At 38.1% G+C, this 15333-nt stretch overlaps 1 protein-coding gene across 1 annotated transcript in view; it reads left to right on the top strand.

The window, feature by feature from the left end:
- LOC141967154 (uncharacterized) overlaps positions 1 to 14311 on the top strand; it is a 42376-nt gene extending 28065 nt beyond the window's left edge. Inside the window, exons 10-17 of the mRNA XM_074920604.1 lie at positions 2019 to 2109; positions 2669 to 2755; positions 4985 to 5137; positions 6725 to 6854; positions 6984 to 7016; positions 8756 to 8859; positions 10345 to 10428; positions 13981 to 14311. Of these exons, the coding sequence (XP_074776705.1) occupies positions 2019 to 2109; positions 2669 to 2755; positions 4985 to 5137; positions 6725 to 6854; positions 6984 to 7016; positions 8756 to 8859; positions 10345 to 10428; positions 13981 to 14085 (787 nt within the window). The 3' untranslated portion in view covers positions 14086 to 14311. The remainder of the gene's footprint in view (positions 1 to 2018; positions 2110 to 2668; positions 2756 to 4984; positions 5138 to 6724; positions 6855 to 6983; positions 7017 to 8755; positions 8860 to 10344; positions 10429 to 13980) is intronic.
- Positions 14312 to 15333: the final 1022 nt, after the last annotated feature.

The following is a 15333-nucleotide window of genomic DNA, read 5'->3' as shown; positions in this document are numbered from 1 at the left end:
TTGAGGGTTGGATTTCCAAGGCAGCTCAGTGTCTTAGAGCTGCCATTCAGACATCTCATCAAAGGGGCAAACGCTTGGAACATCAGCACTCAGAAGTTTCTCTTGTACAGTGCCCTGTAGTGGAGTTGGTGTGATACAAGTAGCAGGACACTTAGCACTTCTGAAGACTTTTCCACTTGATTTAGGTGCCATGGTGGAAAATTTTATCCTTGAAAACTGTGGCCTCCAGTTAACTGAGAACTTGTGGTTATGACCGGAGTTTAAACAGGATAGTCAGGGACTGGAAAATTCATCTCTGTGCAAATTATACCTGTTATTGTCTAAGCCTGAGCAGAAGGTCTAAATTCTACCTATTGTAAAGTGAAAAATATTTAAAGCCAAATCCAATATTGCATTTTCAAGACTGTGACCAGTGAGCAAGATGTTCTGCTCACGTATCCAGTGAAGGTTAGTGGAGGTGGTGGAATATTAGAAACTTCAGGACTTGTTTTGATATGGAAACCTTCCCATAGTTCTCTAAATGATTCTTTATCCTGACATCTTAAAATCAATAGCAAAACACTCTTTGTCTCTATAAACTTAATGTTTCATAACAGTGTGAGATTTTTCACTGCACAAATTCCTTCAGAGCTGCATTCGTGTAAAAAGATATCTATGGGATGTATTCACATATTGTGCTTCCTTTTCCATGGCTTCCATTGTTTAGTGCTTCAAGAGTTAAACTTTCTAGATAATCTGTTAGTTTTGTTTCACATACATAACACATTAAAACAACTTGATGGAATATCAGACTTCTGATTAAATGAAGATATTTGCTGTCAGCTTTAACAAAAAAGGTCTTTGAATTTGCTTAAAAAGTTACACTATTTTTAATGATAAATAAAAAAGCTTTTATTTGTCAACAGATAACTGTTATTTTTAAATAAGAATTCATTTTTTTTCTTGATGATGAAGGTGATGAATGGAATATTTTGTAATCTGCTTTAAGATAGATTTAATAATTTAAAACCCAACAATTATTCAATTGAAGTGTCATATTAAATTATTGACAACAGTAAAAAAAATAATCTTATTGTTTGTTCTCTATTTAACATGCTAAAATCTTTGCTTTATTTTTTCCATCTTTGGATAAATTTCCTTATTTTTAATGAAAATGTGTATCTATCCCCATGAATGTTTAATCACACTTGCTACAAATTTAGTAAGTTGTTTGCAGAGATAAAAGAGAAGATAGTAGACCTGAATACTTATTTAAGATTCTTAAACAGTCCTTCTCATATGTTAGCTATAACATCGATTTCATTTTTTTTCTTCTTTAAGATATGCTACGAATTCCCATAGTGTATCAGTCAGACAGGCAGGAAGATCTCCAAAGGAGAGGAGAGGAACTGTGGTGGTGTGAGTTTATTTTTCCAAGTGGAGGCATGTTTAAAGATGTCAGTTTTTAAAAACTCTGCAGCTCTGGAGTACTGTGGGAGAATATTCTCTTACCTTATGCAGAAGGATGAAAGTTGCGGGGCTGTGTTATGTGCTATCACATCAAAAGTGAGAAATGGATCTTGGATGTGTTGCAGTTGCTCAGACAGAAACATCATTGCCCACTTTTATTTCACTGTCAATTAAAAAAGTTTTAGAGGTAGAGTTGGTCAGACCATGGAGTCCACTGGTTGATCACACCATAGCATGAGTCTGCTCTGTTTTTGTGTTAATTTTTCAAATAAGATATTGCTGGAGACAAGCTGAGGCAGCATGGACGTAACTGCTCAAAAAGTGTGTATTGTTTCTAGGTGCTTTTGGAAGGTTTATCCAATGTATCTGTGGATTGTTTTTGCTTTCCATTGCATAGTTGGTTCAAATGTCTATAAAGTTCCAATGGTTAAGGAATAAATATGCAATACATAAAACCCACTAAACAGTAAGAAATTCTGATGCATGGAACGGAGTGATTGTTTTATGTCACAACAATATAGAATGAAGAGGAAAAGGATATCTACTTTTCATTTGGACCTGTTTTACAGGTACATGCCAACACCAAAAGATGCAGAAAGGTACCAGTCATTCAAGGGGTCTCCTTCAGAGCTGCATGTGGTTGATCAGTTTATGCTAGAGGTAAGAAGGCACAGCGTTAAAAGACAACACATGCTATTTCTAGCACACTCTCTTCTAAATAAAACCACTACAAGAAGCCATTGTTCGAAACTTAAATTTACAGTCTTAGCCAGAATCAGTATAAAAGGATTTATCTGATAGAGAGTTGAGTGCTGTATGGATCCCTTTGCTTCTTGAGTCATATGCCTTCCCCTTCCTCCAAAGTAGGAGGTAATTTATTCTGAGTTAGATTTCCACAATCATTAAGCATAAAATTATATGCATTTAACTATTCTTGTTCACAAGAAATGAGTGTCATTTATTTTAATAGTGTCAGGCCCTACTAGCATACAGTGTTTTCTTGAATTTGCATATACAAACGATGCATATTCAGGTATGTGCTTTTTATACTTGCCACAGTATATCTACAGACTTAAGGCCTTGACCAAAATGAATAAATGAGCACAGGAATTAGGAAAAATACAGTGCAGCTGAATTACTCAATAAATTATGAAATATATTTGTTCATGTTTTGGTATAAACATGAGGCTTGATTCCTTTTCTGTTCAATTCTATGCAGATGTGTAAAATCCCCCACTTGGCCCAGAGGCTGGATCTCCTGCTTACCATACGTGAGCTCCCCGTGAGCATGAGAGATTTAGAACCTGTAAGTATAATAACATAACTCCTTCAGAGTGTGTTTTTAATCAAAATCTACCCGTTAGATAGTAGAGGGACAAGTGGCCTCAATGCATTTCAAATGCCGTAGTTGGGGACGTTTTGTTCTGGTTAGGGTTTTTTTTTGGTTTGGTTATTTTTTTTTTTTTTTTTGTTTTTTCCCCCTGTAGCGAAATATTTCCCATGCCATAATGTCAGCAATTCTTGTGTAATAATTCAGGCAGCCTAGTGTATAAAAAAACATTTCATGGCACTGTTCAAAAGTAACAAGCAAAAGGGTTAAAAAAATTTAAAAAATTCTATAGGTCATGACTTTGATAGCCAAGAATTGTAAATGACATGAAACTTGTTAGAGACAGGCTATGTTTGAAATACAGTGGCACTATCAGCTGGTGCATTTGGAATGCTTTTGGTAATCCAATTAATTTTACTGTGTTTTGTTAATGAATGTATTCCACAGTACTGGTTCAAAACAAAATGAACTAAAAAAACCCTGGAGACAAATGAGGGCTATAATATGCATGTATATACATGTATGTGCATTTAATATCAATCTTGTTCACCATTAAGTGTTCAAGAAGCAGTTGTTAATGGGCCTGGCAGTGGGACGGACATCCACAAAGGAGGGAGAAAAGAACAGGAAAGGATTTTAAAATTTTAATTTGGGGTGGATAAACATTCTTCTTTCTCTGGCCAGTGATAAGACAGAAGCAAATTTCACCATTAAAATGCAATTCCTTTTGTGAGGAGGTTCTTGCCCCACAAGCTGAAAGAATCAATCTAAAGTCATAGACTCTTAGAGCAAGTTTATTCGACCAGCATCTCATAGACACTGGCTATTTTCAGAAGACCGAAGGAGGCTGCTCACCCTAAGGATTATGGCACTGAATTGCAATGTTGCAAAACAGAGTTCAAGTCCCTTTTTGCCTTTTTCAGGATGACTTAGGGGTGGAGTGAGGTGGGAGGATGCAAATAAACAGTGTTTGAGTCTCATGGACTGCATCTTCCTGTTCCAAACCTCTGCCCTTACCTGCCAGGTTTTGTATATGCTTTGATTCAAAACAAAGTATTTCAACACGATTCTGTTTCTATGAAAATGTTTCAAAGGTTTTGCTCTTGTGCATGGGAATGAAAACAAAATTTGTAAGTTCTGCAAGTCTGAGTTGTTATCCTTTGGCTGTGATTAAAACCATAGTAACAGTGAACAAAACTCAGAAGAGGAACAGATGGAAAACACTGGGGAGATGAACAGATTTCTGACCCTGCCTGGTACAATGCTTCACCTTTGCTGTCCTCCACTGAAACCAAATATTTGAATATTTGGAAGCTATTATATATACTGTTAGCTTTGAAGGATATTTAATGTTCATTGGAAAGTTGATTAGTTGTCTAAGTATTTTCTTTCTTACGCATGCTGACACATGTTTGTAAATATAAACCACCTAAAATTCTATAGAACAATCTGAATATGGCTGTCAGCACCCTCTGGCCCTGTGATGTGCTACAAATGTTTTAACAATGGCAGTCAGCACTCTCACATGTTTCATCCTTTCCGTGTTTTTAAATTTGTGTGTTGGAGACTGATGAAGAGAGGTGTGGTACTAAACAAATACAGATTTCCTAATTTAAACCAAACCCACCTCTTATATCTATAGCCCTAGAAGGGAGGTGGCTTCCCTGGGAAAACGGAAATTGATACTGAGTTTGATTACAGAAAATTATTATTCTTCCTTGTGGGGAAATGTGCTAAGAATTTTGATAAGATAACAGTCTTCAGCTGGTGTAAACAGAAGGGAGGGAGGTGAAGGATGGAGAACCTTATACTGTGCTTCAGGCTATCTGCTTCCCCTGACGCCTGACATTTGGTGCAATCTGGTGCATTCAAACAGCAAAATACTTTTTCTTCAGAGGCATTTTTAGGAGATGAGGTTGAAGTCATTTTGGCAGGGCCAGTCTGGCAGCCATAAAGGATATGACCTCCACTAGGGGCAGGGGAATTGTGCCAACACTACCTTTATCTTGGTGGGAGACTTTTCACTGGTCCTTCCTGAGAACTCCTGGCCTGTTCCCCCAGGGAAGTTTAATGGGTAGGTATCCATCAGCTGAAGTGTGACTTGCCTCAGATGGGGACAATGAGGTTTTGGCAAACGGAAGGTATAGGTACCATTGATTTACTCACATTTTCAATTTGAACTGTAGGAAGGTTTGTGTGTTTCAGCTAATAAACCAGAAAATCCAAGCTAGTAAGCAGCTGCAATCCAGCCAGAAATTTGTCGCTGTCTTGGAGTACATTCTATCCATTGGGAACCTTTTAAACGAAAAGGCTGGGAAAGAGAAGGCTAAAGGATTTCGACTGTCATCTTTGACCAAAGTGAGTAAATATTTTTCTTGTCATTAAAATAATCATATTATAAGGTATGTTAGACATTAATATTAACTCAGTTTTGCCCTGAATGTGAAGAAAGGCAATCATTTTTAATGAGTAGCTAACATTTTAACATCTGCTCTTGGTTACACTAGAAAAAAAATCCTGTTTAACAATGTATTCTTTAATGTGTGTTATAACAAGATGCATTTCCCCATTTTAGGCAGCAGCATGGGCTAGATGCGGGCGTTGTGGTGTTGAAAACACTGTGCTTCTAATGAGGTAGAACATCAAAATGCTGACTGCCCTGATACTAAGATCGTGTGGCTAGAAGAGGTGTCTGAGCTGCAGGCCCCTGGTTAGATGGAGTTTAGACAAACTGTATTTTGCAGTTTTGTGCAGAGCACTGTTGTATGGATCCTCTTCATTTCCCTGTGGTCAGAGGCTGTAACTATGGCATTTCTTCCATGGCAGTTGCACTTTCATGGCGCTGGAGTAATTAGTGCTTCATTTTACTTCAGTGCAACAAGTCTTTTGCAACAAGTGGTGCAATGCCATCTTAAGGTGAAGTTTCAAAATTAGAATGTAAATAAATTAATAAATTGAAAGGGGGTGAAATTTGCCTATAGCAGTTTTAATCGCCCCATCATTGCTCTTGTGGATGACTGAGTAGGGGACGAAGGTGGCAGTTGTGATCTTTACTCTTTCCTGGCAGAGATCTGCTGTACAAGAAGCATCATCTAGCTCTTAGTTCTCTAATTGTCTCTTCACTGACCTTAGCCTGAGTTTTCCACTAGTTTTAAGGAAACTGCTTACCCGTCTTCACCAGAATTTGCCATCAGAAAATGCAGCTACTGAGCACAGGTTTTTTTCTCCTCCTCCACCCAACAGTGTCAGAGCATCATATTCTTATTCTAAAAAGTAAAAAAAAATTACGAATTTCCTAAGATGCTTTGTACCTTTAACACTATTGTGAGATTACGCCTGATCTGGAAATAGAAGAGAGAAGGATTTTTATTTTGTTTTTGTAAGGTATCTTTCCCATCTGGAGACTTTAATATATGAGTGAGTGATTTATAACTCTAGTGACAATTCTGAGACATAACTTGCATTCTATTTTTTTTTTATATATATACAATGGCCGTAATACCACATCTATCATAATGAAAAATGCCTACAAAATCATTTTCTGCCACAGAACATCTTCCCAGATTCAATTAAGGAACTTTGCTATCTTTGTGAACACAGAATACTGCTTTTAAGTGGAAAGGAGTAATGACTGTGTTTGGAACTCCAAAATCAGTTGCAATCAATTAGGATACCTTAAGTTAAAAAACCTGTGTGAATAAGAAGGCACAAAAGAACAAGGAAGGTCAACAGATATGAAAATGTAATGTTGATCTTAATCAAGAATGTCTGTAAAATGGCAGATTGAAAAGGAGTTTAATTTCATTGTGTTTTCCACTCTTGCCAAATTTACCTGGGAGCTATCAACATCCTTGCTGGTGTGGTGGGGGTTTTTTTGGTATTTTGTTTTGTTTTGTTTTTTTAAAGTATAATATCTCAGTCTGTCAGTTATTGCTCTATTTGCAGTTACCTCTGTTGCGGGGTAAAGAGAGGACATTCACCTTGCTTCATGCCCTTGTGGAACAGATCATCTTACATGAGCCTGATCTGGCCAAATTTTCTCAGGAGTTGACAGAATTTGAAGCTGTTCCTGATGGTAAGAGGAGGGAGGGGGGAAAAATTATCAACAAATAAAAATGAAGTCCTTCAACTTCTGTGGAAACTCCCATCCTCACAATGTGAATGATATTCATTAGTACGTTTTTCCCTCTCTCTTCCTTTCCAGCTTCCATGAAAGGTCTCAGTGCTGAAGTTGATGGTATGTAAATGTGGCTTCTAAATTCAGAAAAAAGATTTTCATATGTTGTGCAGTCATTTGGAACAGGATTTCATTGCACTTCTATAGTTTGTAAAGAGAAGGTTTAAAACATTGAGGTAAAGTGTTGCTATAGTGACACTTAACTTGCCATGTTACTGTAAAGGATTTTAAAAAAATAAATATTAAAGTGTGTCCAGGTGATTTAGAAATATAAAAAATATACTGCCCATGATAAATAGAGTTTATCATAAACTACAAATCTTAAGCTATACAAGTGCTCTGTCAATGTTACATCGCCTGGTCTGGGAGCAGGCAATGCAGCAGGAGAAAACTCCCTACAGTTCAGTCCTGAAGTTCAAGAACTTCTCTGAACCAAACCAGTCCTCTCTACAAAGGCGTCCAACACTAGTGAAGCCAACAGAAGGGAACAGAATAAGTTTTTTCAGGTGTAAGAGAGATTTTGCGAGATATTTACAACATATCGGTGAGCAGTGTCATAAGGTGAGCAGAGAATTCAATGGATTTTACATTGAACACTTTGAGAGCTGATAGCAAAGGTGTATGAGCGGAAGGAAATGAATCGCATTATGTTGAAAGTTTATAAAAGACTATCCTTTGAACACGTGGCATGGGTGTTGACTGTCACTACAGACCAATACATTGTATTTCAGCCTTTGATAAGATACCTGAATGATAGTTGCTCTCAGGCTTTGGTTTGAAAAAGCCTTGTGCCTATTCTGCTTGGCTCTGGGAGTCAGCTAGGTAAGTAGCCTACTAAAGCGTGCTTTTATTCCGTTCCAAGAAATTCCAGTGAACTTTTTAGGAGGCATAAGGAACTAAAAATAACACTATCTACCTTGAATCCCTTGTGTTCTTTGGGAACGATGTTGGTAGCAATTAAAAATCACTATTTTAAAGACAGTTTTGGAAGGTCATGTGTAAGGCAGGACAATGGACACACTAGCAGAAGCTGTTGGGAGCTGTCAAAGGAGGTGAGTCATGGGAACTGGAGGAGATTGTCTGGCCTTTTCCCTCCATGGGTTCCTGATGGGCCCAGCATAGTCACTGTTATCTTCTGAGTCCCATTCACCAGGGCACAGAGGGAAAGAGATGGACCAAATGCCACAGAAACAGTCTTTCTCTCCATGTATTTCAAGGCATGTCCTGGGGCTCATCTGCTGCAAGTATCACACAAGCACAGGGGAGAAACACTCAACAGCAGCTTGGGGCAGTTCAGGACTGAGCTCCTGGAGCCAACGGTGTATCCTCTTCTCCCCTCATTTCACACCGTGGGAGCTCCCACGGTAGCAGTCTGATGCAGTGCTTAGTGCCAACTGACAAGATTTCTTGCTGTTTATAGAGTAGAATTTTTGTTCTTTTATCTTTAAAGGAACTCTGAACTTTCTACACAAAAACGTAAGTTTGGAGAATGTTATTTTCATTGCTAATCCCAGTGCTCAAAGCTAGGAAAGGTCAGATTTATGGCTGCTGCATAACCATACTATCGACCTCTTCATTATTCTGCGGTTGCTGTGATGTGATCACATACCATTTCTTTACATAAGACCCATGCCTCTTTCAGGATTTCTATTTCAAAACAGAAAGTTAATATTCCTAGACGAATGCATTATAGGCCCAAATTCTCCTAAATTTTCCATGTGGCCTAAATTAGACATTTATAGTCCTTTGGAAACAATTACATGCTAGTGAAATTTCTTATTTTCTGTCTCTGTTGTTAGTTTTAAAAAAAGAATTGGAAAACGTTATTCAGTGCAGGCGGCTTATTAAACCCAAGACAATCAAGGCAACACCCCAGGAGTCACAGTTCTGCAAGGAACTAAAGGTAACACTATCTCAAACTTATTGTGGGCTGGAGGTAAAAGATGAGTAATCTGCTTAGGTTGTGCTGAGACCTGCCCTGACAAGGGAGTCAGGAGCATTTGATGGAAAGTGGCCTTTTATTCCCCTCTGATAGTGTCTCATACTATAAACTGCAGCATGGGAAGGGCTTTTCAGAGTTTCTTCATCTCCTGCTGTTGCTTCACAGGCAAATGAGCTGGAGTGGATGAGGAAAAGGTAGACCTGTAATTGCCCACGATAGGGACTCTGGAATAATAACAATTTTAGAGAGCAATATGAAATTGTAATAATTTCTTCTGCCCTCATATGAGAGGGAAAACAGTATCTAGAATCAGAATCATTTAGGTTCGAAAAGACCTTTCAGATCATTGAGTCCAACCGTAAACCTCACACTGCCAAGTCCACCACTGAACCACGTCCCTAAGTGCCACATCTGCAGGTGTTTTAAATACTTCCAGGGATGGAGACTCAACCACTTCCCTGAGCAGCCTGGTCCAATGCTTGATAACCCTTTCTGTGAAGAAATTTTTCCTTATACCTGATCTAAACTTCCTGTGGCACAACTTGAGGTCATTTCCTCTTGTCCTATTGCTTGTTACTTGGGAAAAGAGACCATCCAAGAAACATCACCCAAGGACATGCCTAAATTGTGAGTATCGGTTGATCTAAGATGATTTTGCCCATGCTAGGGGCAGAACAAGATGGGTTGGAGGCCACAATGGAGAAGCAGCTGAGCAGGCTGTAGGGAGCCCAGTTCTGGCCAGGAGTCAGCAGAGTTCAATATGGGGCTTATTGGCTCAGGTACAAGGAAGTTAATTAACTCTCAGGAGCACTGTTGTGCTACTTGTGAACAGGGCTACTTCCAGTGATGGCGTTCTCTGCTCTGTGGTGTGGACATGTTCATCTCTGCTGTCCTGGATATCTTTGTGCTGTGCTTCACTGGGTGGTGTCGGCATTTGCTCAATCCATACATTTCCTTCTCCCTCGAGACAGCTCAACGATGTGCTTCTTCAATATGTATTAAGCTGCTGAAAATGTATACATTACAGAGGAACCATGATTAAGAAATTTTGTTTAAAAGTTAAATTTCTAAGACCCTGTTTCTGCCTCCTTAAGGACTAGCAAATGGGAGTGCTTGCTTCATGTTCAAACAGGCTAGACTATGCCCAATGGGGGTGGAGATTAGGACCTTATGATGCTTATCTAGTTCTGCCAATTTTAATATACTTAGGTAGTGTCATTGGATGATACAGTAAATTCTCTGACATCGATGTTTCTTTTTTTTTGTCTTTGATGTCTTAATATTTGCAAGGAAATGTGTGTGCTTGATGTATGCTTATCTTTTGTGAAACGTGAAATTTTTGTGACGTGAAAATTTTGACTTGAATTATCTTGTTTTCACTGCTGTTTAATTCCTGCTTTAATATTATGCTGCTACACCAAATTAAGAAGTTTTATTGTATTACAGGATTTAATTCAGAAATATGAAGGGGATCTATCCCAGCTGTCAAAAAGATGTGATGAAATGAAGAAGCTTTATAGCAACATACTGGTACATATCATATTAAAATGCAATGAAAATAAATCTACATTTCTTAATAAAAAAAAAAAAGGCAGGGGGAGACAGAAGTGCAAGAATTTCCCATTCTTCCACATGCTGTATAGTTATATTGTCCACAGAAACTGAAAAAAAAAAAAAAAGACCAACTCATCTAACAGTGGTTGACTGTTTCGAATGAAATTCTGGCTTTTATTCTTCTGGAGGTTTTATAACCTCCTTTAGAGGATCTGTGGCCCAAATATCAAAAAGGAAAGTACACATTCAGCAACTTTATAAATTCAATGAGTTTAACTGTTGAGTGTTTTCAACATGTTAGGGAAAACATTATGGAAAGCCACATGTTTTCTGGTTCCTACCAGCAATTGTGTCTTTGGCTGGTAGGGAGCTGCAAATCTGTTACTTAGGCTGAGGGTTTTTTCTAGTGGCAAGCCTTATAGTCCAGGGCATTGATTTAGCTACTGTTGTTCAAGTGAGAGGGAGACTGAGATAGAGATGTTAGTAGTAGCACAGATCTAAAAATGAGCAGAACAGAAAGGAAGCTCCACGGACGAAAGATTTCTGATAAAGAAACTGTCTGTTCTTGTTTGTTCCTATTATATTCACCCACACTTGCACTGGAGAAGCACCTAATTTTCTCAATCATTCTTTTCCTCTGAACAGAAGCAATCCATCTAGGTCCAATATACTAGAAAATGTTTTTTTGGGTCAGAGGGTCACACCAGAAGGAATGATACAAGCTCCAGGCTGCAATTTTTAACAACATAGCATGTAGATTCCTCATTTAGTAAGATGTTCTTGGAGTGTGATAGAAATTCAGGGGGTCTCTGATACGGTAACAGTATTGTCTGGCAGAATAGTCACATAGGAGGTTTTAAGGAAAGGGACAGATTTACTGAAATGCAGCGCTGATCTCTGAAACAGGAATAATTTCCTGGTCCTGGGATTAGGACATGGCGGGTTTTTTTGTTGTTCTTTTTTTCCTCCCTCTCCCTTTTTTATGATGAGGAGGGATTAGAAGTAGAGATGTTTTATGGTAAGCAAACGTTATGCAGAAGATGGAGCCAGGAAGACCTTTGGGGACCTATCTGAACAGATACTGAAGATTAGCGAGATGTCTGACCAAGAAAATTCAGTTAGTAATGTTTTACTAAATGTAATATTCTAACAATGTGCAAGCCTTTCACAAATGGCAAAACTGCCTCAGTGTAAGGTAGCAAGCCAAATTTGTATGTAGCGTATAGATGAAGAACTCTGTCCCAATCCTTCAAAAAAGGTTGAAGGACTGGGATAAAGCAAGAAGAAAAAATGCATAAAAAGTAGTGTAAACGAAAGGATTAGAAATTGAGTTACATGAGTGGAAATGGTTGAAAAATATTCACCAAATTTAAAAGTGGGGGACTTCGTGCTGTAAAACCTTTGGGGGGACACTTCTTGCATGCGGTATGGAAGAATCTGACCTGTTTTACCTAAAAGTCATCTTCAGAAGTAATCAGTGTCCTGTGTCTGGTCCTGCTCGCAGAGCTGTGTGATGCCCAGCAAGTGCTGGCTGTGCCCTCCTGCGTGTGCACACTCTGTCACACTCCTCCTTCACAGACAGTGTTTCCCTCCAGCTGTGTAGATTCAGCCAGGAGGCATTACACATGCGATGCTGGGCTACAGATGTATGTGTGAGGCGCTCTGCTTTCCTTTCTTGTATTGGAAACTCTCATCTGAGACTCTAATTTGCATCTGAAGAGGATTTCATTTTCCATGTAGCTGGAAGTTTCCTCAAGTTTTCACCCAGCTGCTTTTTGTCCTCCCTTCCCTGTTATTCTCTAAAGTTAGGCATTTGATATATTTCTCTCCCTTAGAATGGATTTTTTTTTTTCTGAATAATTTTATTGCTAGGCAGATCTTTTTTTTGCATAGTTATAAAGCAGCAAAAATGTAAAGCAAATATAAAATAGGATGGGTGATCAAAGACCAGGCTATCATCTCGATAGCACTAGGAAGGGATAGTCCAGCTTACCTGGGGGGGATATCTGATCTGGAAATGTGTTGTAGGTATCCATGGAAATCATGTTGCACATAAAACAAAAATCCACAGGCCTACCTTTATGATTTTATATTCTGCTTATAAAATCAATAATGACCTTGGCATGTGACACTTCTATGGAATGAACAATAAATTGGGGATAACTGCCTGTGGTATAGCTGTGGGCTATCAACTTCTCACAGATGGTCATTAGCTCCAGGAAATGTCTCTCTCATTACTGTTTAACTGATGGTACACCATGGGTGAGTGGAGAGGCATGCCAAAGATCAAGGGCTTGGAGCACCCAGGAGGTGCAATTAGGAACACAACAGGCAAAACTATTAATCAGGTGTCACTGGTTAATGTTAAAGTTTTTGTGACTGGATTATATGTGAGTGTTTTCTTTCATTGTGTTTCTGATTGCTAGGCAGAGGGTTTGCTCCTAAGAACATGTCAGATGATGTCCAGGTGAACATGTTTAGAAAATGACAGATACATGTCCAAAGCTTTGGGTGTTTTTTGGCTGCAATCTGAAATACAACTTCATTGCTGTTCAGTCCTGGGAGAGCTGTATCCACCAGTCACAGAGTAGCTCTCAATTACTGCCAAGATAAGAACTTGTAGCAACACAAGATGCCTTTTAAAACTTTTTGATGAAGCCTTTGGAGCATCTTCTCTACATTTGTTCTGCTCAATTAGCAAGCCATTGCAGGCAGAGTTATGTTCTTTAACTCATTAATCCCATTAAGGGGGGATCTTTGAAAATTATGACAAACCTCTTGAATTAAACCTTAGCAGCAGATTTAATACGAAAAATCCTTTCCTATCCTAGAACTGGGGGACATATGTGGAAGTGATTTTAGTTAATGCAGGAATTGCTCTCCTAGTACTGAACTTCGTAGTAGGACTGCCTTTCACGTCTTGTTTTATAGCAGAGCAGACACAATGCCAATTTTGTTCACGTCTTTTTCAAAAACTTTCCATCTGTTCACCTTTTTCAGGTGAAGGAAAGAAGAGAACAGGAAAGGTAGCTCTTTGATAAATTACTTTTTCTTCCCAAAATGTCTACTTCCCTATGAATATTTTTGCTTGTTTGCAAAGCAAAATGGCAGAAAAGGAAAACTTTTGGCTGGAACATGCCCACCATGGAATATAAACCATTTCCCTAATGTATGCATTTTATTTTATAAACGGGTTCATCTAACAAACTGCAGAGCCAGTCATGATTTACTGATTTTTTTTCTTCTCTTCAGCTGGAGATCTATAGTCCAGCTAGAGACTGGGTTATACATCAACCTGGGCTACTGAGGTAACTCAGTGACAGCTCCTGGGGCCACTTTTACTGGGGATATTTTGGATTTCAGCTTGTTGGAGATTTTAGACAGCTCTAAGTTTCCTAATTATTGTTAATAATAATAAAAAAGATATTTAAATTTTCTCTTGTTTGTTTAATTTCATTAAGATTCTGGACATGGTTTAGATTACTTGGATATACTAATGTTAAATATTCTTCTCTTTAAAATTTACAGGTGAAGTTTGGCGAGCCACAAGACCTAGACTCTCAGGAACTATTTGGATGGATATCTTCATTCATTAGTGAGTTTAGGAAAGCCTGTGCTGAAGTCATGCCATAAGAATAACACAAGTCTTATAAAGAGGTGAGGGGCAGAGAAGTCCAGAAAGAATGTTTAAGCTAATTGATTCGAGTTTCTCTGCTAATAAGTAGCATATAGGCAGTATATGGTCTGCATAGCAGTAGACCTTGATTTTGAGAGATATTCCATTTATAATGTGTAATTCGTAAGTGGTATTTGACCTGTAGGATCACAGACCACTTATGAGCCTCTCCCTCATTTTTTGATGTACATGCTTTTGTACCTTGAGGTATAATTGTATATTTATAAAGAAGACACTTCTGACATTCTATAATTTCTCTTTTTAATCTTTTCCTTTGATAAACAGTCTTCTGACTGAGTTTTAACTGTTACTTTCAATAAGTTCCCGTATGGTGATCTAATTTTTAATTACTTTTGCTGTAGTTTTTCAAATATTACTTCATGAGCTTTATAATGAAATGGGGATCTGTTACCCACAGAAGAGAATACTTAGCAAAAATTTTTGTTTATCTTTCTGCTATAAAAGTGTTGCAGATTTAGTATGTAATGGAGAAACTGTCTGCCTGGGTGTTTTGTTGCTCCCACCCACCCCAGTAGTACAACAAAATAGTGCTTTTTATGGCTAATGTTATGTATTCAGGTAAAATACTATAGAAATCAATCAATATATGAGATTTGCATTGTCAGGAAGAGAAAAATATCAGAGAAGCAAAATAAAAATGTGTCATGAAGCATCTAAGTAATGGATACTGGAGGTAATTGTCCATGGTTTTCAAAAGAGAAAATACTTCTGTTGCATTTGTTGGCTTTTACATATTTTAAATTAGAATAATTATCTGGAGCTCAAATATATGAGAAGAAAAGGAGGCCTATAAATGCAAAGAGAAAATGGATGTGTTTAACATTGAAAGCAGAAAATAGTTCTAAAAGGTCAGTGATAAAATTTTGTATTTTCTCTACCAGTTTTGCAAACAGTGTTGTTTGAGGAAAAAGTGTATTACCTGACTTATTTTAGGTCTGACTGCCCAGGTCTCACAGTGTTTGGGCTTTGATAGAAATGCTGAACACTCTCCCTGACTTCGGTGCTAAAAGCAGTCTGGGATAACCCCTCTGAAAGGCTTAGGTGCACTTACATCTGAAAATTACATTATCACAACCCTCTCTCAGCTGGCATATAAAATTTCTCTCTATCCAGCATTTCATTTGCTGTTTTAGATGTGAGCACTGCTGAACATTTAGGTATTTAGAGAAAGTTCCAGCAAAGAG

The sequence above is a fragment of the Athene noctua genome, chromosome 16 (genome assembly GCF_965140245.1).
Source record: "Athene noctua chromosome 16, bAthNoc1.hap1.1, whole genome shotgun sequence".
In the NCBI taxonomy this organism is placed as follows: Eukaryota; Metazoa; Chordata; class Aves; order Strigiformes; family Strigidae; genus Athene; species Athene noctua.
This window is presented reverse-complemented; position numbering and strand designations above follow the sequence as displayed.